General features: G+C 42.9%; 2 protein-coding genes across 5 annotated transcripts in view; one reads left to right on the top strand and one right to left on the bottom strand.

The window, feature by feature from the left end:
• Window positions 1-5,832, top strand: part of PIK3CB (phosphatidylinositol-4,5-bisphosphate 3-kinase catalytic subunit beta) — a 120,273-nt gene extending 114,441 nt beyond the window's left edge. For all 4 annotated transcript variants that reach the window (XM_084847068.1, XM_084847070.1, XM_084847067.1 and 1 more), the window contains 3 exons: window positions 208-353; window positions 1,496-1,628; window positions 3,644-5,832. In XM_084847068.1, the coding sequence (XP_084703194.1) occupies window positions 208-353; window positions 1,496-1,628; window positions 3,644-3,781 (417 nt within the window). In that variant the 3' untranslated portion in view covers window positions 3,782-5,832. The remainder of the gene's footprint in view (window positions 1-207; window positions 354-1,495; window positions 1,629-3,643) is intronic.
• A 5,446-nt stretch (window positions 5,833-11,278) lies between these two features.
• C3H17orf50 (chromosome 3 C17orf50 homolog) lies at window positions 11,279-20,367 on the bottom strand. Its single transcript, XM_084845683.1, has 4 exons — window positions 20,263-20,367; window positions 18,281-18,341; window positions 17,953-18,094; window positions 11,279-11,630 (listed from the first exon to the last, which is right to left on the bottom strand). Exons 1-4 carry the CDS (start codon window positions 20,365-20,367, stop codon window positions 11,279-11,281), a joined length of 660 nt encoding a protein of 219 aa, XP_084701809.1.
• Between the last annotated feature and the right edge of the window lie 1,496 nt (window positions 20,368-21,863).

The raw sequence follows: 21,863 nt of genomic DNA, 5'->3' as shown, positions 1-21,863 counted from the left end.
ATAAAAGATCTCAGAATTTTAAAAAAAAAACAACAGTTAATGTATGCAGATTTGCAGCTGTTGAGAAGAGGGAGTTGGAAGAAAACTTCTCCATGTCACGTTTTGGAGTAATATGTTTAATAATATTGAAGATTTTACAACAGTGAAATTATGCAATAATTTTTTTTTTCGGGGACCCTAACTTCTATTCTTGTAATTTTTTTCCAGCTCTTCCATATAGATTTTGGCCATATTCTTGGAAACTTTAAATCCAAATTTGGAATTAAAAGAGAGCGAGTGCCTTTCATTCTTACCTATGATTTTATTCATGTCATTCAGCAAGGGAAAACTGGAAACACTGAAAAATTTGGCCGGTAAGTATGAAACCTGTCAAAACAATTTCATTAGTTTTGGCCCACAGTCTTAAAAGGAATTCTGCAGGCAGTAAAATAAAACAAAGCCATAATTGTGAACAGGATCACGCTGCTGCAACATTATCTCAGTGCTTGAACGGTTTTGTACTGATCTATTGTTAAAGTAGTGCACAGAGAATAGAACTAAGCTCCAGGATCCTAGCACTAGCACAAGAAGACCCTATCCTTTTGCTGAGACAATGGGCTACCCTTGCCTCTTGCACTGACAGGAGCAACAGTCATTGGCAGGAGAGTTAAGAAAGATGCCATGTCAAGGCAAAGAGAGATCTGGGCGACCACCACCTTTGTGCCTCCCATCCTTTGACCCATAGTGTGAGCCCACACCTCTTTATATTGGGAGAGTCTTGCACCAGCTATGAGCCATAGCAAAGGGGTTTCCCCTTGCTTTTAGAGGCTCTCTGTCTCTGTCTGTCTGTCTGTCTGTCTGTCTCTCTCTCTCAAGGCCAAACTAAATGTTAGTTAAAGCACGCATAGTGGTGCTTGGCCAGTCTTGTGATCGCTTGCATGAAATCACCCCCAGCATGACTTTCTCTCAGCTAAGTAAGTTTCTGCTACATCACATTCCTGATCTTGAATTGCCTTTACTTTGTAACCTAAGTGCTGGTGCACGGTACCACCATCTCCCAGTCTCTGTAACTAGGTAAGTCTTGTGCTTTCACATGGGCGGGCAGGAGCGATGTGTGAAACCACTCTTCATAGAAAGATGTCCAAGAATCCATACCATTTCCCATCAGTCCCTCGCTTTGGTGGTCCAATTTGGATTACTATATTTGACTTCCTTCTAGCACCTGTAGCTGTCATACTCTAGTATCATCTGTTGCTATGTAGGATGAAATAACAAATGATTTGCAAGTGAGCCCTTTTTCAAAATAAACAGCCATTGGCCTTTGGTTTGTCAATGTCTATTTACAAAGAGATGTAAAATGGAAGCAGACGATGGGTTAAAAAGTTCACTTACCTCAGATAACGACAGTAGTCAATCCTGTTCAAACAAATGCCTTGAACCAGATCAGGCCACCTGGGTTTTCTGGCCCACGTTTTGTAGCCCTGCCTTACAGTGTGTGTTCTTTGTGGATGTTAAGGTTTCGCCAGTGTTGTGAAGAAGCATACTTGATTCTGCGAAAACATGGGAACCTGTTTATCACTCTCTTTGCACTGATGTTAACAGCTGGGCTTCCAGAGCTAACCTCTGTTAAAGACATCCAGTATCTAAAGGTAACACTCAGATTGATTTTGCTTTTTTTCATTAATTATGTTCAAAACTCACCACTGAGGTGTTTCTAATATAGTTGTTGCAGTATTCCTCATACAATATAACTATATGAAGCCTCCTTATACCAGTTGAGACCATGGGTCAACCTAGCCCTGGTATTGTCTGTTCCCACTGGCAGCAGTTTTCCAAGACCTCCAGCAGAGGTCTTCCCAGAGCTACCATTTTATCTTCTATCTAATAGGGGTGCACGAAAGTCACTTACCTGGTCTCGCAGCTTGCTTCGCGGTGGGGGGGAGGCGCTTCGCTGCTCCCCCCGAAGTTCAGGCCGGGGGGGGGAGGCTTCCCTCCTCGCCCGGCCGAAATTCAGGCCGGGGGGGAGGCTTCCCGCCTCGCCCAGCCGAAATTCAGGCTGGGGAGGAGGCGCCTCGCCTCGCCCGGCCACGAAATAAAAAGTAAAAAAAACAACAACACGCCCCCGTGATAGGCTACGTGACGATTTACGTAGCCTATCACGGCTGACTTTGCAGATCTAGCCATGATAGGCTACGTAAATCGTCACGTAGCCTATCACGGGGGCGTTTTTTTTTTTTACTTTTCTTGGAATGGCGGCGGCGGCAGCCGGTCGAAAGACCAGCTGCCGCCCCTGTCGAAGCCCTGCCAAACCGCCGCTGCGACCCACCACCGGGAGCGACATTTGGGAAAGGTAAGTCCCATCCCGGGGGGGGGGCAGGGGGGCGGAGAATGTCTCCCCGAAACTACTTCGGGGGGCCGAATACGTTGGCACTCAGCCCCCCAAAGTTTCGGGGAGAAATTCTCCCCCATCCCTACTACCTAATGGGAGATCCTTTAACTGGGAGCTTCTGCATGTAAAGTATGTGCTGTATTACGGACCTATGCCCCTCCTCCAATATCATCAACTGAGATTCTGTGGTCTGTTTCAGGCATCCATGCTCATAAATGGTTTAATCTTGTATTAGTTGATAGTGCTGTACACTCTCTTTCAAGTTTCTTGCTGTTTTCCTTCATCTGAACATTGGATAAGCCAAATTTTGAGTATCAGTATAAAAAATGGTAAAGTCAGGACATTCTGTAAACTGGAACACATGCTTCAGAGAAGAATATATGTTTGAAGGCTTGATGAAGTTCTCACCAGCAATGGATCTCTTCTCTGGAACTGTTTGTTAAACAGATTATCAAAGGGTTGTGTGTAAGTAAATATATCAGTGTATATTTGTTCTATTAGGCTGTCAGATCATTGTACAATAGGTAGCTGTTTATTGTTCATAAGAACTCTATCAGGCCTTCATGACAACAGAGAGCCAAAGCTAGAGAAGATAATTGGCATGTTATGAAGTGGTTTATGTTTCAAAATCTTTGGTTTTAGAAATTTCTCCTAAGCCCCTTGCCTTAATCTTCAGAACTCTTGTGATGATATGAAGTGGCCAGTAGAGTATTTGAATTACAGTGGGGAGGGTGGCCAGTCCCTTCAGTCCCTGTCTTTGCAAAGGAATAGGGAATCATGATTTAGCTAAAATTGGAAGGAGTCAGAGGTTGAAGCTTGTGGATTTCATAAAGGGCCCTCCTACCTGTCCACATATAAGGTGTTCCACCCCAAACCTGGCTAGTAGAATACTTAATTCCCTTGCCTTCATTCTCAGACATGAGCCTACCAGGAGAACCCTAAATTAATGAAGTCATAAGGGATTATTTTGTTAGCCAGTTGGTTTCTGCCTTTTTAAGGGACACTTCCCAAGTTCCAGCAGACTTCCTTAGTGATAGCATCTAACAAAGTGCAGGTTAATGTCAGAGTCTTCCTTTGTACTATTTGTTGTAGCAGACATTGCTTTCCAGAGAGAGTAACAAGCACTTTTCTTATCCCACATTCTTACCACATGGTGCAAAACTGTGGCAATTAGGTATGGAACAACAATGATGGCTGTAGATGAATAGGGAAATCTGTTAATGTTGGATATGCAAGGGGAATGGCCATTTTTCAATACTGCTTTTTTATTCTTAGGACTCCCTTGCCTTAGGAAAGACTGATGAAGATGCACTAAAGCAGTTTAAGCAGAAATTTGATGAAGCGCTCAGAGAGAGCTGGACTACTAAAGTGAACTGGATGGCACACACTGTTCGGAAGGATTACCGATCCTAGGTGGTTTATGAATTTGCACTAAGCTTAAAATTACCCTGACAATAAAGTGTTAAAAGGGAGACAGCAGACCCTTTCTCAAAACAGACCCAAGGAAATTGCCAGAATGATAAGTGATTATTTTGCACTCTGCTTTGGAATGCTTCAAGAAGATTTTGTAAAATTTAGGAGATGTCCTCAGTAATCACTTCTGCTGACTTTGCATGCTGAAAGCAACTACTAAGCTTTTATATTATTATTTTGATACACTGAGAAGCTGTCAATATTTGGGATTTTTAATGTTGGTCAATGTGCTCTAACTCAGCCTAGATGGTTAGAGATTTCTTGAACTGATTGCTAAACAGTATCAGAGGTGTTTTGGATGTCTTTTAATTTTGCTTCAAGTGAACATTTGTGTATATATACATATTTTTTTACTGGCATAAACACATTCTTTCTACTGTAAATAACAACTGCCAGATACAGCAGGAAACTGCTTATTGTCTTGAACTGCTGCCAGAAGAAGAGCAATTTCTACACTTAATAACGGAAAAACATATTTAAAGAGATGGAATTCTTTTGCTCAGAGCTGGTGTAAACATGTTTTGAATTTATGTAGAGCGCATATGTTTGCGACAAGTGTGAGCTCTGGGAAAATTCCACTTCAGAGTTGACTGCCTTTGAGCTTTATTGAACATCTCCTTTTCAAATCCTGCAATATCTGAGCTTTTGCAGAAGCTTCAATTAAGAGTTGGCCTCTCAGTTTTCCAGTGACATCCATAACAATTGAACTGTCCCAACACACTGTGTAACATATATATAAATGGAAAACTTATGCTTAAACATAAAATAAAACCTGCTTATGAGGTAGATGCATCCCAAAATAAGAAAAGTGTATGTCAGCGCCACAAGATTTATGATTCAAAACAAAACTGAAATCCACATTTTTAAATGGAACTCCAAAGTGGAGTCAAATTTGTTATTTACTGTGTTTCTTAAAGCCTGCAGTGATACTACTTGTCTTGTCCAGGGTGTTCGTGTTCAGCCTAAGATGATTGTTGGAGGAACTGGATTTAATTTATCTAATGAGGTACCATTCTTTAAGGTGCTTAATAGAGGAGCAGTTCAAATTAAAAGTGCAATAGGTTTAGGGCGCAATCCTATGGCAGATAGTCAGTGGCTAGACGGCCTCAGGATTGGTTGGTTCCCAGGAAATGACCTTGGAGCTTGCGCTCCAAGGTCAGTTCCCTGAGAACTGACCTTCCCCCCCTCCCGCGCCACCTCATAGGCAGCATGGATCAGCCCTGCGCTCTACACTCATAAGAGCAACAAGGAGCGAGGAAAACGGGGTGTTCCTGGGGGTGGGGTGGGGAGGTCATAAATTCTGGTATGACACTTCCTATGTGTCGTCCGGCCACCGCTTCCCATACTCTGAGCTCCCATGGCTAGACAACCAAAATCTGCTGTCTAACCATGAACACAGGGTGAGGGGAGCAAGGAGGAACTCCACTCTTCCCCATTCCTCCTGCCCTGCACTGGATAGGCAGTCGCCCCAGGGGTCAGAAGCGACTGTCAATCCAGACAGGATTGCTCCTCCAAGATGTAACATTAAATGTTTTGAAACACTGGCGAGATGGAATTCTAGCTACTGCTTGCTCGCCGAAGAACACTCGTAGCTCTTGGTTTTGGTGGTGATTGAATAAAAGTGATTATATGTAAAGTTACCTTTGGATCAAAACAATGATTTTTAAATAGTAATTGCATTAAAGACTGTTTTACTTTATCAAAGGGAGGGATTGCGTGTGTTTCTCTAAAGAATACTGTATACGGTTGGATATAGTTCTTGGTTAGATGTTAAACTACTATCATGTTGGGGATCCACAATTTGTGAAAATGTTAAGGGTCAACGCTTGATGGGGAATTTATCATAAATGTGAAGCTAAGTTGCGGTTCTCTCACATATACTCACTCATACACACAGAAGCTTTCAGTGTGAAGAGAATGTCACAGAGCTGTACAAGAAAAAATATTCAGTTACTTGATTCATTTTCATAATTAAAATTATGTTACTTTTAGTAATTTGCTCTTTCATTCATTTTCATTACTAATTTGGAATTAGTATTGCTTAATTCCTGTTTCTGTTTGCTTTCCCACTGATTTGCATAGGAGACCCAGAGAGTCTTCTGCTGCCTGTAACTTTGGAGCTTTACATCCAAATGGCACGAAATGTTCAGGTATTGTGTTACCACCACTACCAAATTCCTGGGTATCATGCCTGCCAAATTTTAAGCAAATTGGACAAAGTCACCATTTTATATGTATTTTTTAAAGGTGCACATCCTACACTTTGACCATTGGGAGAACCACTTGCTTGTATTTCTCCATGTTATATCCTATTGGCACAACATTTTCAAGAACTTCCAAAGATCCAACCTCTCAAATTTCAGATAGGACAAAGTGTCTCCTTTTTATACCTGTCAGTTTCACTACGTACACCTTTTCCTTCCTCCCTGTAACATTTTGAGGGTTTTTTATACCTGTACAGGTTGTTCTAGCATGTTGTGTTCTTTATTGTTGTGGAAACTAATGCAATATAAATCAACCAAATGAATAACTAGTGGATTTTTCATGTGAAATTCCATTCTTTTGAATTTCCACTGAATGGGCTCATTCATTTAGTTTTCCATTTCAGTTATTAAAATGGAACGCACACCCTTGTGGTCACAATATGCTGATGACAATGGCTTTCTTCTGAAGTCCATTCCTTTCGAAAGCTGACTGCTCTTTTAGCTAACTTCTGCTATACGTTGCATTGGATCCAAAGAACGGTGGGTAGAAAGAGAGCAGCTGCTTGTGCTCTATTGCTTATAAGAGTTAACCAAGTATTCTTCTAGGTAGGTTTGTAAAATAGAGGCTCAATGTGACACCAACTGAGCTAGTAAATAAATCAGGATTCAGGCAGCAGCTATGTGATTTTCAAGCTAAGCAAGCCCTGTGTACTTTCCACTTTCTATTTATTCATTACATTTATAGACTGCTTTTTCCCCCAAGGTGGCTTGCCTAGTCCTCCCCATTTTATCCTCACAACAGCCCTGTGAGGTAGGTTAGGCTGAGACTCAACGACTGGCCCAAAGTCACCCAGTGAGCTTCATGGCCAAGTGGGAACTATAACCCTGATCTCCCAAGTCCCAGTCCAACACTTTAACCACTACTCCACACTGGCTCATTTTCTTTACTGTAAGTGATGTAGAGTTCTTGGCATATTTCAGCAGCTTGCCCTAGGCAATGGAATACATGAATATAGAAAAGAAGGCTCTATATCATGCACATTCCCTCAAGAGGTCATTGTTTATCTCAAAAGCAGAGCAAAGTTCTGTTACTTTCTCAGAAACTCAAAGATATAGAAATTCATCTTCTTGGGGTCCCTAGAAAATGGTGATGTCACCATACAAGAACTGAGTATAGTCCTTTCATTTGAAACCACTTGCCAAAAACTGGAGACTTGCATTTAAGAAAAGTACAATCTTACAAGTAAATTACAGAGATCCCTAAATATCCAATGGAGGGATACTTTATCTCCTACTGTCCTTTGTGTGGATATGAGCCAGGACGAATCTAGGATCGTACTCCATTAATATTCCTTGAAAAGTCTGTGGGGGTGACCAGTTCCACTGCAATGTTTTGCATGTATACACCCCTCAAGGGAATCTTTTAAGAAACACCCCACAAGGAGCAGAATATTGGAAAGAAATTTGCTCAGAAATTTGCTCTAAGTCCATTAGTTAACTGAATTTGATTACACTGGTGAGTTATCCTTGGAAAGACTAGAGAATTTGAAATGCTGGTGTGGGGACAGACTAACTAGCACATCAAGGTTATGTGTCTGAAGATAATCTGAATTGGTTGCCACAGTGAACTGCTAGATATGCTTGTTAGGGAAAGTTCCTCTTCAGTGACCTTATATAGAATCATGTTGATTAGCATGATGTGGGTTTCAAAATGCAGATAAAACAGGCACCTTAACATTACAGGTGTAATATTTACTATTGGTACGTTTCACAGCAAATTTGCACACTCGTGCTCGCTCACTCCCTTTTTATACTAAGTGGTAACCTCAGTGGGGATACTTGTAATAAATGACGTATGTTCTCGCTGCTTGTTCTGTTTCTTGGAGCTCAGTGAGCCACTTGGCTACCTAGCAGACTAGTCTTTTCCCAACCTGTGGGCCTTAATCCCTTCCTTTTCAATTAGCTGGTGTGCCCGGAAGTAGGTTAAGCGCCAGTTTTCTTGATAGGCAATAATAAAGCCACATTGAGGCCACATCTCATGTTACTTCAGCAAAATAGAAAAAAAAATCCTACTGTTGTGTTTCCTTCCCATGCCTCTACAGTGTGATAGAAGCCCACTGTCCCAGGTCATACAGAAGGAGCTTGTGCAGGGTTGCAATGTAATACTTCCTGATTCTTGTGTTTGGCAAGTAGTAATATGCTCTCAGTTTTAAAAGTTTATTCATACTAATAATGGTGTTTGAAAAAAGTCAATAGGACTTTCCCCCTCTCCTTGTATTTATTTTTTCCTCAGGACATTTTTTTCTGAGGAGGGGGTTAAAAAAGAAAACTATTACTTTTATACCTGTAAAGCCATTAATTGTGTGGAATTTCACACCTTAAAATCAAGATTATTCACATATATACACACAACCTGTCTAAGTCATTAACCAACACACAGAGAACTCTAAATTCAGAGCTAATACCCATTGAACACACGCTACTAATCTGACCATCATGGGGTCTTATCATGGGCTGGAGTGAGATTCCACCCTTACAGAACAACCCTTACATGTTTATTCAGAAGTAACTTTCAGCAGGCTGGTTTGCACAATCAAATAAGCCACCATGGCTTAAGCCACGGTACACTGCAGCATGTGCTGATGCATGCAGGCAGCCATTTTGAATAGCAAGCTGCAGCCACAGCTTGTGTCATCCAGCCCCAGATGGTGGCGTTGTGTGAGGATTAAACAAGCCTCGCGCAACTCATGGCCTGTTCTGTTTAACCTTTGCACAATCCTGCTGCCTGGGTTTGGACGACGCAACAAGCTGCAGCTTGAATATTCAAAAATCATCTGGCACACACCGCAGCCCACCATGGCATAAACAACATACAAACTACATGATCCTGCAAACTGTTGAAGCCATGGTGGACTGCGGTGCGTGCCGGACTATTTTTGAATATTCATGCTGCAGCTTGTGTCGTTTGATGGGGCTTGCTCCCATATCAGTGGGTATAGGATTGCAGCCATAGGCTTTTCCCCAGTTTCTTCTGCCTAGTGTTTCCCAGGAATGAGCAGCCACCTTTTCTAATCTGCAGTGAAGCAAGTCTAAGGTTTATATACTGAATTTTTTTAAGGACCTCTCAACAATTGCTAGCATTTAAATCTATCAAAATATACCAATACCACTTGGGCCCCATCTACGTGAACCTTTTACTCCGGGCTGGCTGCAAGTTGAGGTCTGTCAGGACAGACAACGCAATCACCACTTTGTAGCCATCTGTGGTTTTCTCCCAGAAAATGCAGATTTCCAAGGAGGCGTGTTGCTGCAATGTTTTTCATTTGCTGTGGGTTTCCCCATGGTTGCGAGCCGTCTGTCCCTTCCCCAAACTGACTGCATTTTGCAGTGGGCATGTTGTAGGCATGCATGGTGCTTGCGTCACTCTATGGTGCCCCTTTACTGCCCCCGTCCCTTTGCAGCTGCGCAGTTACAGAGGCACAGAGAGACCATTTAATCACACTTCCGCACATTTTTGAGGCTTTGAATCTTTGCAATGAATCTTTGCAATCTTTGCAGTGGCCAAGGGCCGGGGGATCCTGGGGGAGGACCAACTTTGCTCCGGCCACCATTTCAGAGCCATGGGTAGGCACGCACCACTCACACTTGTGAATGTGAACCATTGCGAGAGTCTTGGGCTGGGAACTGACAAACAGATGGTGTGGAAATGAAGGAGCACAGAACACTCACTTTTTACCTAACAAGGGACAGAAAGACACAACAGAAGCCCTGAAATACAAAACAGTCGCACCTGTATGCTCACGGGGCTGCACAGTTGCACATTTAAGTATAATGGCAAAAAAGGGGCACAGCGGAGTCTGTTAGGGAAGCCTGCAGTAAATCACAAGTGTATCCCTGCAGAAGCTAATTTCAAGCTGAAATGCTGCGCAGTAGCAATGGCGTGAAGGGTGAAAGTGGTACCATGTAGACCGGGCCTTGGAATAGAAATCTCAGACCTTAATCTTAAAATCTGAAAACCATGGAGAAAAATGCAGGGGAGACAACATGTTCATTGAAAAGCAACTCCAGCCAAGAGATGCTATAACTCAGGCAAAGAGTTCCCCACATGATATCGCCTGCCATGAATCGCTAATACAGACAAGCAACTTACCGTGTGGATAATGTGGGGAACCCTTACCTAGCACTTCTATATTGCCAAAAAAGAAGACAAAAGAGGGCACAGATACACATAAAATTTGCAAATGCTAATATGTGTATAGATAAAAATATAGGAATAAATAGAAAGGGAATACTATACATTTCACCATAGTGGGGGAATCTGTGAGCAGCTGACCTCAGTCTGTGTGCTTTGCTCAGTCTGCTGTCCAGGTGCTGTTGATGAGGAACTTCAAGGCCTAGCTCTTCCTCTTGATGGGCCTTTATCTTTAAGGGGACTTGGACTGAACCGCACTTCAAATAAAGCAGGATTTGCCATCCTGGTTTTGGAGTACAACTCCCAATATTCCTGACCACTGGCCATGCTGGTTGGGGCTGATGGGAGTTGAAGCCCAACACATCTGGAGAGCACCAGGTTGAGGAAGAACTAGTACATAAATGATTCCTGGTTGTCTGAATTCACCCAGAGTGTGCCCCAGTCAGATGGATCTTCTGTTTGTCCAGTCTTCCCTTCTGTCCCTTTCCATACAACCCATAGACAAACCTCATGTATTGATTGTTTAAAACTTTAATAAAACTTTAATATCCCAGATTAGCAACAATGTTTCTAACAACAGGTCATAGATTATTGTTAAATATGCTAGCCTGATTTGCCAAGGTCTATGTTGTGTGACCCTATTCTTCGCTCAGCTGAGAAATAACATCAATGATATTTAAGTGCAGCATGGGGAAATATACCACCCTGTGCTTTGTTGGCAATCCCACATAATACCCCTGGACACAGAATTCAACAGCGCAGGACAGTGAGCCATCTGAAAGCCTTGGATATGGCTGCTAAAGAGCTGCGCTATAGGGCAAGCACATATGCACAATATGCCAATCTCCCACTCCAGACTTTGCCTCTGCACAGTTGGGGTAGAGCAGGGGTGGGGACATGTGGCCCTCCAGCCGTTGGGCAGCAACTCCCACCAGTCCTAGCCAGCATAGCCAAAGGTGGGGGATTGTGGGAGCTGCAACCCAGCAACATCTGGAGAGCCACACGTTCTGCAGAGAAGGCCCCTCTGCAGATCTTTATTTCCTAATGTTGTTGGGAGGTTACAAGACCCGACATCAGATAAGGACTTCCGGGTGGCCCTGGACTGTGCTTACATACGTGGCGGTCTTGGGGAGATCCAGACTCTGAGCAGCAGGAAGCGTGCCTTCCCCTGTCATAATGGTCCAGCAAACTGTGGGCAATGAAGCTGCTCTCGGTATGCAGCACGTTACACACTCGGCAGACAATGAGCTCGCACATGGGGCACATTTTCCCGGAGTGGGCCTTCCCCAAGGAGCATGGTGCCGCCACTTCCCTTGGTGCCTTCAGCTTCTTAGACTCTTTTCTTGGCAACCCTCTTTTCTTGTCTTCAAAGAGCAAATTTCTTTCTTGGGGGCTGAAAGTCCAGAAGACAAAGACAGTCATCCAAAGAGTGAATGGCAAGTTTCTATTTACTATATAGTATATAGCATGCTATGTCACTGGGTTTGTATGACGAGGTCAAATCTTCTCATCTCCAGTTAAAAGGTCTTGGGTAATGGGGGAAAGAAAGCCTGCTGCCCAAGAACTTGAATGGTTTGGGGCAGAGCATGGCCAGCACAGGGACCATGGTGGCTTAGTGGTTAAGACGCTGAACTGCAGACTGGAAGGTCAGCAGGACAGCAGTTCAAGACCCAAGTGCCGCGTGACGGAGTGAGCTCCCGTCTTCAGTCCCAGCTCCTGCCAACCTAGCAGTTCAAAAGCAAGAAATTGCAAGTAGATAAATAGGTACCGCTTCGGCGGGAAAGGTAACAGCGTTCCATGCACCTCGGTGTTCAGTCATGCTGGCCACATGACCACGGAAGCATCTTCGGACAGTGCTGGCTCTTCGGCTTAGAAATGGAGATGAGCACCACCCCCTAGAGCTGGACACGACTGGCTGGGGACACCTTTACCTTTTTATGGCCAGCACAGGCTGGTCTAGATGATTGGCTTATCACTTGATGACTGCAACATCAAATGAGAAACTGTACAAAGGAGAGAGTCATCATCTTATAGAGGGGTGAACAGTCTTGTGTTCACCCCAAAAAGGGAATCAGGCCTTTGCATATTCTATTCAAATGCTTGAATGACCAACATAAGAAGAGCCATGCTGGATTAGACCTTTGGACCTCTAGCACCTTTGGCCTGATCGCCAACCAGCTGCCTGTGGGAAACCTGTAAGTAGGACATGAGCACAATAGCACCCTCCTGCTCATGTTCCCCAGTGACTAGTATACAGAGGCACACCGCCTCTGATACTGGAGGTAGAATAGAGCCATTAGGGCTAGTGGTGGGTGAACTTACCCCAAGTGAGTTTGTTATTTACTTGGAAGATGACAAATTCACCCATGCAGGCTCAGATGAGAGTTCTCCCTCAAAGCAAACTCTCATTCCATGTAACCAAATGCACATGCGTGATACCACAAGATGTATGGCCAACAATTTGGATGGCTTTAAAAAGGAATTAGACAAATTCCTGGCAGAGAAGGCTATCAATGGCTAGTAGTCCTGATGGCTCTATGCTACCTCCAGTATCAGAGGTAGTATGCCTCTATACTAGTCACTGGGGAACATGAGCAGGAGGTGCTCATACTATTGTGCTCACGTCCTACTTATGAGTTTCCCACAGGCAACTGGTTGGCGATCAGACCAAAGGTGCCAGAGATCCAAAGGTCTAATCCAGCATGGCTCTTCTTATGTTGGTCATTCAAGCATTTGAATAGAATATGCAAAGGGCCCAATTGCTGGGGAACATGGACAGGAGGGTGCAGTTGACTCATGTCCTGCTTGTGGGTTTCCCATTAACAGCTGATCAGCCAGTGTATGTACAGAATGCTGGACTAGATAGACCCTTGGTCTGATCCAGCATGGCGTATGTTCTTATGGCAACATGTTCACTTTACCAATAATCATGCAGAAAGGTGGAGAGGCCCAGTGGATGTCTCCCATTTTTGAAAGAACTGCCACCACCTACTATCCCATCCAAGCCCTCAAGATTAGTCCTTCCCCCTTGGGGATGGGTTGGCAGAAACAACAGAGGGCCAAGGTGTGTGCAAGCAGAATTGAGATGGCAGGCCTGTTTTAAGTGGCCTGCCCTGTGCTTCCAAGAACTCTGATACCAACAAGTCAAACTGAAGCGCTCACCTATGCAAGCCCCCCAGCTTCAATTTCCACAATACCTCTGCATCACACACATCCATTGCCTGAAGCAGAACATTTTCCAGTTGTTATGGGTTTATCCATTCAAGAGCCAGTCAACCAATGTAGAGTTCTCAGACCTGATTCACACATTCATGTACATTTCTTGACTGCTGTACACTTCATGACCGACAGGTGGAGGTATGAGCTGACTCTATAGTTAAGAAGTGGCTAAGGTGATATGAAAGTTCTGCCTTTCTGTGATGGTCTGTTCATACATACAAGTCATCACTTGCTCTTATAGCAGCCTTCCCCAAGGCTGGGGAACTACCACTCTTGTCAGCCCCAGCCAGCATGGCCAAAGGTCAGGGATGATGGGAGTTGTAGTCCAAAACATTTGGAAGGTGCCACATTGGGAAAGGCAGTCTTGCACTGATCCAGTCCAACACTTAGTACAAGGACTTTCTTTGTGTCCTTATTCTAGCTACCAAATTCTAACCATCTTTATTCAGATGTAGGCCCCATTTATTTCAGAAAGCAGATATAAAGATTGCAGCTCAACAGCCTGGTCCTAAGCACGTTTACTCAGACATATATCTGACAGTGTGACTTACTCCCAAGTAAGTGTCTATACTATCTCTGCGGCCTAAGATCTTGCAGACGTTTTTCACAGCCCTGTTACCTGCTACAAAGTAGTGTGCCCCACCTCTTAGGAGTCATGACCAAAAAGAATAAATACATGATCAGATATGTGGGACAACTTGTAGAACTAAAAGCTCTCTCTGTAGTGGAAAAACAACCACCTTCAGTTTATAACCCATTATTTTTATATCTAATATTGACCCCTACTCTCTTGGCCTTTCGAAAGCATGTAAAGACCCAGCTTTTGAGTTTAGTCTTTCAAAATGTATGTTGTTTTCATGTTGAAATGTTTTTACTGTTTTTAATGTTCTTGTTTTTATTGGTGCAAGGTTTTATTGTTTTAAATTGCTGAGCACTGCCTTGCTGGCTATTTAGCAGATAAGGTGGTATAACTGTCAATAATAAATCAATTCAATATAAATTAACATTCTAGTCTCGGATGCTCTTAATCATTACATTTCCCAAGATTCATCTTGGTATCCCCCACTCTATTGGCAGACTACACAGCCAATAGAGCACCCAGGTCCCCCAGAATCCAGATCAGGACCTGCAGAGTTCATGGGAGAGTATGTTTAGGAGGAGATGATTCTTAAAGGGCCCAAGAGAACAACCCTAAGCATGGGAGGCAGTGAACTGGCAGATCATCCACCTCCAAAGCCCAGCCAGTGGGAGGTAGGAGGTAGCTATAGTGGGCTCTTCAGCCCAGTGGAGCCTCCCTGTTTGGGATTCCCTTCCCTACTGAAACCAACAGAGGGGGAGAATTTGCTATATCAGCTCCAGGTTGATGTAGCTGAGGGGCCTGATCCTGGGGCCTCTAGAGGGAAGGGAGGGGCTCTGAATCCAGCAGATCCAAAGCCGTCTCTGTCCTAACCTCACCTCCAGAATGTCCCATTTCGGGGCCTACCATCAGCGGGAACCCAGCAGTAAATTTACAACTGTGGGCATAACTGGGACCTCTGGGGCAAAAATGACCCCCTCTCCTGGAGGAGCACCTTGGCCCCATCCTAACCCACAGAAGCCAGTGGATCTGAGGGTTAGGATTGCTATACCTGTTGAAAGCTATTTGGGGATTTAAAGGTAAGCAGCAGCACCTTGAACTGAACCTAGGAACAAACAGGCAACCAATGAAGATCATAAAGGACTAGAGAAATATGCTCCAACTTGACTGATGCAAACAGCAGTCTGGCAGTGGCATTTTGGACCACCTGAAGTTAGATATATCTGGATTTATTTTTATTTTTTTAAGAAGATTCAAGATCAGATCCCCTCTTCTACAGCAGCTTTGACAGAAGTTGATGGAGGAGTCAGTGGGCCACTTATTATGCAGCACTATTTAGGCTGCAGTCCTATACAAGCGAACTCAAGCTTGGAAGGAAAAACACCCATCACCTATCACTCAATGGACTGAAGATCTTACTGCTCTTGCTACATTTGAGCATACCTCCTACAACCACCAAAGTCATATCTATTTATTTTTTGCATTTATATCCCGCCTTTTTTCCTCTTGCAAAGAACCCAAGGCGGCTTACATTATCCTCCTCCTCTCCATTTTATCCTCACAACAACAACCCTGGGAGGTAGGCTGGGCTGAGAGTCTGTGACTGGCCCAAAGTCACCCAGTGAGCTTCCATGGCTGAGTGGGGACTAGAACCCGGATCTCCCGGCTCCCAGTCCAGCACTCTCACCACTACACCACGCTGGCTCTCACCACAAAAAACACCCACCACCTATCACTCAATGGACTGAAGATCTTACTGCTCTTGCTACATTTGAGCATACCTCCTACAACCATCAATGTCATATGGATGCTTATCTAGATATATGGACTGTTTGTAGTGTGGAGAGAGAGAAATAGAAATGTTAATCCTTTTTTTCTCCCACCTTGTGTTTTCTTTTTTTCTTTGCTTTCCTTGAGGTAATGATCACTGTACACTGATACGTTTCATTATATGATTTTCCCCCTTCCCCCCTTTTTTTGGTGGGGGGTTGTTTGTTGTTATCATTGTGTTGCAAATAAAAATATTTTTAAAATAATAATGATGATGATGATGATGATGATGATGATGATGATGGGTGGAGAAATATGCTCCAGCCGGACAGATACAAACAACAGTCCAGCAGTAGCAATTTGGACCAAATGAATTTGAATTTATCTGGAATTAAATTTTCTTTTTAAAGATTAAAGATCAGATCCCCTCTTTTACAGCAGCTTCAAGAGATGTGGTGCAGGAATTAATGAGCCATTTATCATTATGTAGCACTATTTAGGCTGCAATCCTGTGCACACACATTGAGTAAGCCCTATTAAACTCAGTGGGGTTTACTTCTAAGTAAACATGGATAGGATTGTGCTGTTAGACTTTAAAAAAAAACCCTGGGTGAGCCAGCATTGGGGGCATTTTGAGAAGAATGATGAAGTGTTACTCAAATATGGAGGAAATAGAAGGCTAGATTGTTGCCAGGAAATGTCTGATCTTGATGTGGGTTACTACATCTACTTTTTATGCTGGTTTAAGAGAGAAGTTCATATAAGGTCTGCATCTGTTCCAGTTTAGGCACATTTCAAGAGGTTATTGAGCAGAGCGGTTACAACATATGAAAAATTATCATGTAAGGCTTAACCAATGGAACTTCCATTTTTCCAGTATCTGTAAGTGAGACACTTTGTTTTTTAAAAAAACTTGACAGCATTACAAAGTAAAGGGACTTTACTGTCTTTGAGTATAGTCTCAGAGACATTACAGTTGTTTCTAAATATTTATTGCTGAGTACAGTAAAATGAAAGAAAGAAAAGAAAAGAAATATGTTAAATTGGGAGAAAGATTTGGAAACAAAATTAACCCAGGAAGACTGGGGTGGTATATGCAACTATTATATGCAGGAAAGAAATGCAACTATTTCTTTAAGTGTTTTTCTCAGGGGAGTTCATGATAAGATTTTGAGCATATGGTATGCTAACACCTGTGCAGATTCAGAAGGTAATGAGGCTTGGTGGGAAGAAGGTTGGACAAAGGCAAAGTTAAGCATATGTGGTCAAAACTGAAAGTATGTTCAAGAATTTTGGCAAAAAAGTGAAGCATATTAAGATCACAAGGCATGATATTCCCCAATGTTAATCTTGTCTTTTCAACCACCACTCAATGCAGGATTTTATACTTACAAAGTATAAGTAATTTGTTTGTTAGTGTATAGACAAACACTAGAAAAAGTGTGCAGGGCCCTACAATTACATAATGGGCATATAAATGTTGGAATATAGCAGGATAACAGATCTCATGTGCGTGGCTCAAATTCTGCCAGACAAAAGCAACATTCCTGAAAAATTGTGCTCCCTTTCTGAGTTACACAGATGTTATAAACAAGAATGGTCTAAACTGGATATGTCCAAAGTCATGTATATGTGATAAAGAGGGATGCTGTTTATTTTGGTAATATACCAGAGGCTATATCAAATTACCTTGCACATTTAAGCCTTTCCAAGAAACTTTTAGCGACACAGAAACATAGTTACTTGTTAATACAGCTTTCCCCAGCTGGGGATTCTGGGAGTTGTAATCCAACACATCTGGAGGGCAACAGGTTGGGAAAGGCTGTACTAATGTCTGAAAGGAAAGCTGCTGCTCTAAGGCACAGGAGCCACTGCGAAAGCTGCCAACCCTTCTTTTTACTCCCATTGTGCAAACCTTCCTTTAAAGATTTATTCAAGTGACAAGGCTTATCCTTATATTACAGAAGCCTTGGGATCCAGAAGCTGACCTTTTCTTCCCCGAAATGTTTAATTTTATCCATTAGCCTTTTCTGGCCTTTCATTTTTATTCAAAATAATGTACGTAATAACTCCAATATCTCATTTTGGTCCAACTCATACTCTTCTTAGCTTTCATTAGGAATAAAGGATTAGTGAAACAAACACTTACATGCTGTTCCTTGAATGTCCAGAAAAGAAATTCAATGTAGAAAACTTCTTCTTAAAGAGACGGCCACCCTTTTTCCTGCAGTGTTTTGCATCTCCTGCGGTCTCCTCTTTACTTTCTCGCTTTGCTTTCCTGAAACTCCGACCTGTCCCAATGACAGAGCAGGATGCAAAACAATGCTGAGTGACATGAGCGCTCAGATCCTATGCATGTTTACACATCAGCAGGGCCCCCTATGCTCCATAGAGTTGACTCCTAAGTAAATGTGCATAGGATTGCAGCTGTTAATGCGCTGGCTGTAAAACACAGAAAAATGCACTAAGGTACTAACCTGAAGGCATTCCTGGAAAGCAAGGTGTCTCAGGTGAAGAAAACTTCTGCTTTGGAGAACTCTAAAAGAAGGAAGAGAGGACCAGGTATACCGTCTTCTTAACTCAGGGAAGTTAAAAAGTTAAGCAGCAGTGGCCACAAAATGAAATAAATGCCTCTATTTCTTTTCAAATGCTGCAAAGCAGGAGAACAAACAGTCTCCCAAAACAATGATAGGAGTCTTCCCTCTGTGCAGAGGGGAAGAAGCAGTGCTGATTCTTGCAATGGAACAAGCTCACAAAGACAGAAAGTAAAACCCACTCAGGGCCGTGCATAGAAATAATTTCTCTCTCCTTTTGGTAAATCAACTGATTAATCTTCATTTCCACATCATGTCACTGTGTCTCCAAGATGCATCCTTTGGGCTGCTCTAATTGCATTAGTCTCTCTGTTCTCCATTTGATATTTTAGTAATTGTATTTACTTTTGGCTGATGGACTTGCCTTGCAGTTTACACTTGCTCTCCGTCACCGGTAAGTACCTCTGGCTTATCCTGAAAATTTGTCAGATATGGAAGCATTTCTCAATAATTACTTTTAAAAACAAATAATAAAAGTCAATTTTGCAAAATAATTCCAAATTATTACTATCCCTGTATTAAACTGCACTCCAAAACAACATTGGATTGACATTCCTTAATTATACTCTGATTAAGTAGCTAGTTAAAAATTATGTAATTGTATGAGAGGCCCTAATTTAACCATGATATTCATGAGGTCTTATAGGATCAGGGACTGTGGGTAGATCCTCTGACTCGCTCTTTAATTAACATTAATGAAGATGTTTACCCAAAACACAAAGCCAAATCCTTCTGCAGGAACAGGGGAACGAAGGTCCATTTTAAAAGCAAAAATTCACCCTAGAGATATCCCCAGTTGCCTCCCAAGTCCTCATCAGCTGCCCACTGTCCAGATTAGATTTCACAAGATGTAATTAAGCCCCGCCCTTTTGTGACATCACCCCAGGAAATGAGAGATGGGTGTATGCTTTCTGACTTATTGGGTCAGGAATGCTGGTGCGCAAACAAGGTCTTCAGCACAAAGCCAAGTTGGCAAAGCAAGAAGAACTGCCCACAGTCTTAAAGTTGTTGTGATATGCCCATAGAAATGAAGCTTTCCCCTGTTTTGTTTGTCTGGGAGCTTGAGTGTCTCCACTTAACGCTCTTCTTTTGCACTATCTCCTTTTAATAAGGCAGAGCAGCAGGTATGGCAGCAACTGCTTCTTAAAACCTGTGATCAGTGGTGTTGTGGAGGCAGGGCTCTCGGGGACACAGTGTGGACACCTATTGATTAGCACTGGTGCTGATGTCATCTGCCATCCCACTCAGAATTCCCTGTATCCTCTGAGAGTAGCAGCAAGCAAGCCTCACAGTAGCCAAGGGGAAATGGATTTTCTCAACAATAATATATAGTTGTCAGCTATCCCTGTTGTAATGCAAAGTCTTTTGGGGTGGCCTGGTCTTGAATGGGCAGTTAAGACCCAACAGATTTATAAAAGACCTGCTCCTAGTAGAGATGAAAACTAGTAGCATTTGTTTGTTGCTATGGATCAGCGCAGCTGCCTGCATTTTTGGCCTCTCCTTGGGTATGTGGCCATGGGAATTGTCATGATGAGCACCTGCATTACAAAATGTACCACTATACCACTGCCTGTGATCCTATACACATTTACCTTATTCCCTTGGTGGAGGGGGGAACACAGGGAGGACAGCTCTGGGACCTATCAGAGCAGGAACCAGCCCCTGTAGAGCACCGGGATAATTGACAGACTCCCTTAGCTCTGGCTAGTAAATGAGGCAGTGGAGGCTGGTGGCTCCAATGTCAGTGGGGCAGAGAATCCACTCCAGGTTTCAGTCAGAACCAGTCAGGCCTCTAAAGGAGCTATCCGAGGTGCTGCAAAATTCCTCCACTGGAATTAGGCAATCATGGTGCTTTCAGGTTTTACTATAGTTGGTGACTGATTAGCACAGGAAGAAGTCAACAAGTGAGGGAAATAATCCTGTAGAGGCCGGATATTTCTTCCTTTTCTTTGATGGGGTTTCTGCTCCATGGTAGCAGTTTAAGTGGCTGCACTTTCTTGCAATATTGTTTGTGTTTCTAATTAAAAGCTCAAGGTTGGATTTTATCTAGCTGAGGACATTTACAAGTTTAAACTTGTAAGTATAACCTATACAATTAGAAGTAAACACCTCTGAATTCAGTGGAGCTTACCCAAGGTAGTTATGTGTAGGCTTGCAGTCTTGCCCTGGAAAATTAATTGGGAAGTTTTATTTGTGTTTTGTATTTTAAGATTATTTTTTAACCAGAATTCTGGGTTTTAAATAAATTCTTACACATAGATCTCCTGGAAATGTAACTATGGATTCTCCTTGTGATCTCTCAGCAGAGTGGATGGAGTGGCTCTGCTTCCCACCCCTCCTTCTGCTGCAGTCTGATGGAATGGCTGCTGCCCAGCAACAGTTGAGAAAAGGAGGGTCCCAATAGTTATTATTTCAGCAGAGTTGATGGAACATCTTCCCATCTCTGCTGCTACAGCTTGATAGAAACTATACTCAGAGTTTAATCTCATGCATATTTACTTGGAAGAATGTCCCATTGAACTCAGTGGGAATGACTTCTAAGTAAACATGAATAAGATCAGGCAGTTACATGGGGTTGTATCCCATATTAGTCCTACTTAGAGTAGACCTATTAAAACGAATGTGACTTTACATTAGTCATGACTAACTTAAGTCCCATTCATTTCAGTGGGTATACTCTAAGTAAGACTAACATTGGATACAACCCTTGTATTTGGATAATTTTGACTTCCTATATCAGTCTTTTACTGTAGAGCGATACCAGCTTTCTACTGTAGAGCCTTAATGCTACATGTATGCTGAAACAATGTCATTCAGAAAGTCAAAACCTGGACATTCAACCCTGGGAGCCTGAATCAAAAAGTGCTATTTGAGCAAAGGTGATAGTTAATGGCAAGTAGTTTTTTTTTAAAAAAAATCAAAATTCTGATACCCCTTAGTGTAAAATATATATATTGTGCAAATACTTCTTGATTGTCTTGGAAAGAAGACTCCAAGACCATATGCAGACCAGAACAGGATTCTGAGTGCCAGCCAAGATATTTTGCTACCTGAGGCAAAACAAGATGGTGCCCCCTATCCCACATACAGAAACCAGCTAGACTGGGGATGGGATAGTGCCCTCCACAGCAAGGTGCACATGAGGGCAATGGGTTACTTTAGAGAGTTCAGAACAGGTCTTGTGGCACACACAGCTCTGTCCTCCAACAGAAGGAAATGACTCAGGACAGACAAAGGGGGGGGGGACTACCACCACTGCCTCCTTCAGCATCTGCCATCTGAGACAATTGCCTCACTCTGCCCAATGATAGGGCTGGCCCTGAGAGTTCTTGGATTGTTCATAGTCCTGGGGAAGGTGGGGGTATTTCAGTAGTTAGAGCTTTACTTAACCCTACGCAACAAGCTACACCTGCCAAAACTCCTACTCCTTCTATGCAGTCATTAAAGGCACAGGACAGCTGTTCTG

The sequence above is a fragment of the Heloderma suspectum genome, chromosome 3 (genome assembly GCF_057233095.1).
Source record: "Heloderma suspectum isolate Gila_16-S chromosome 3, 16-S_ref, whole genome shotgun sequence".
In the NCBI taxonomy this organism is placed as follows: domain Eukaryota; kingdom Metazoa; phylum Chordata; class Lepidosauria; order Squamata; family Helodermatidae; genus Heloderma; species Heloderma suspectum.
Note: the sequence above shows the minus strand (reverse complement) of the source record. Positions and strands in the feature narration are given on the sequence as shown.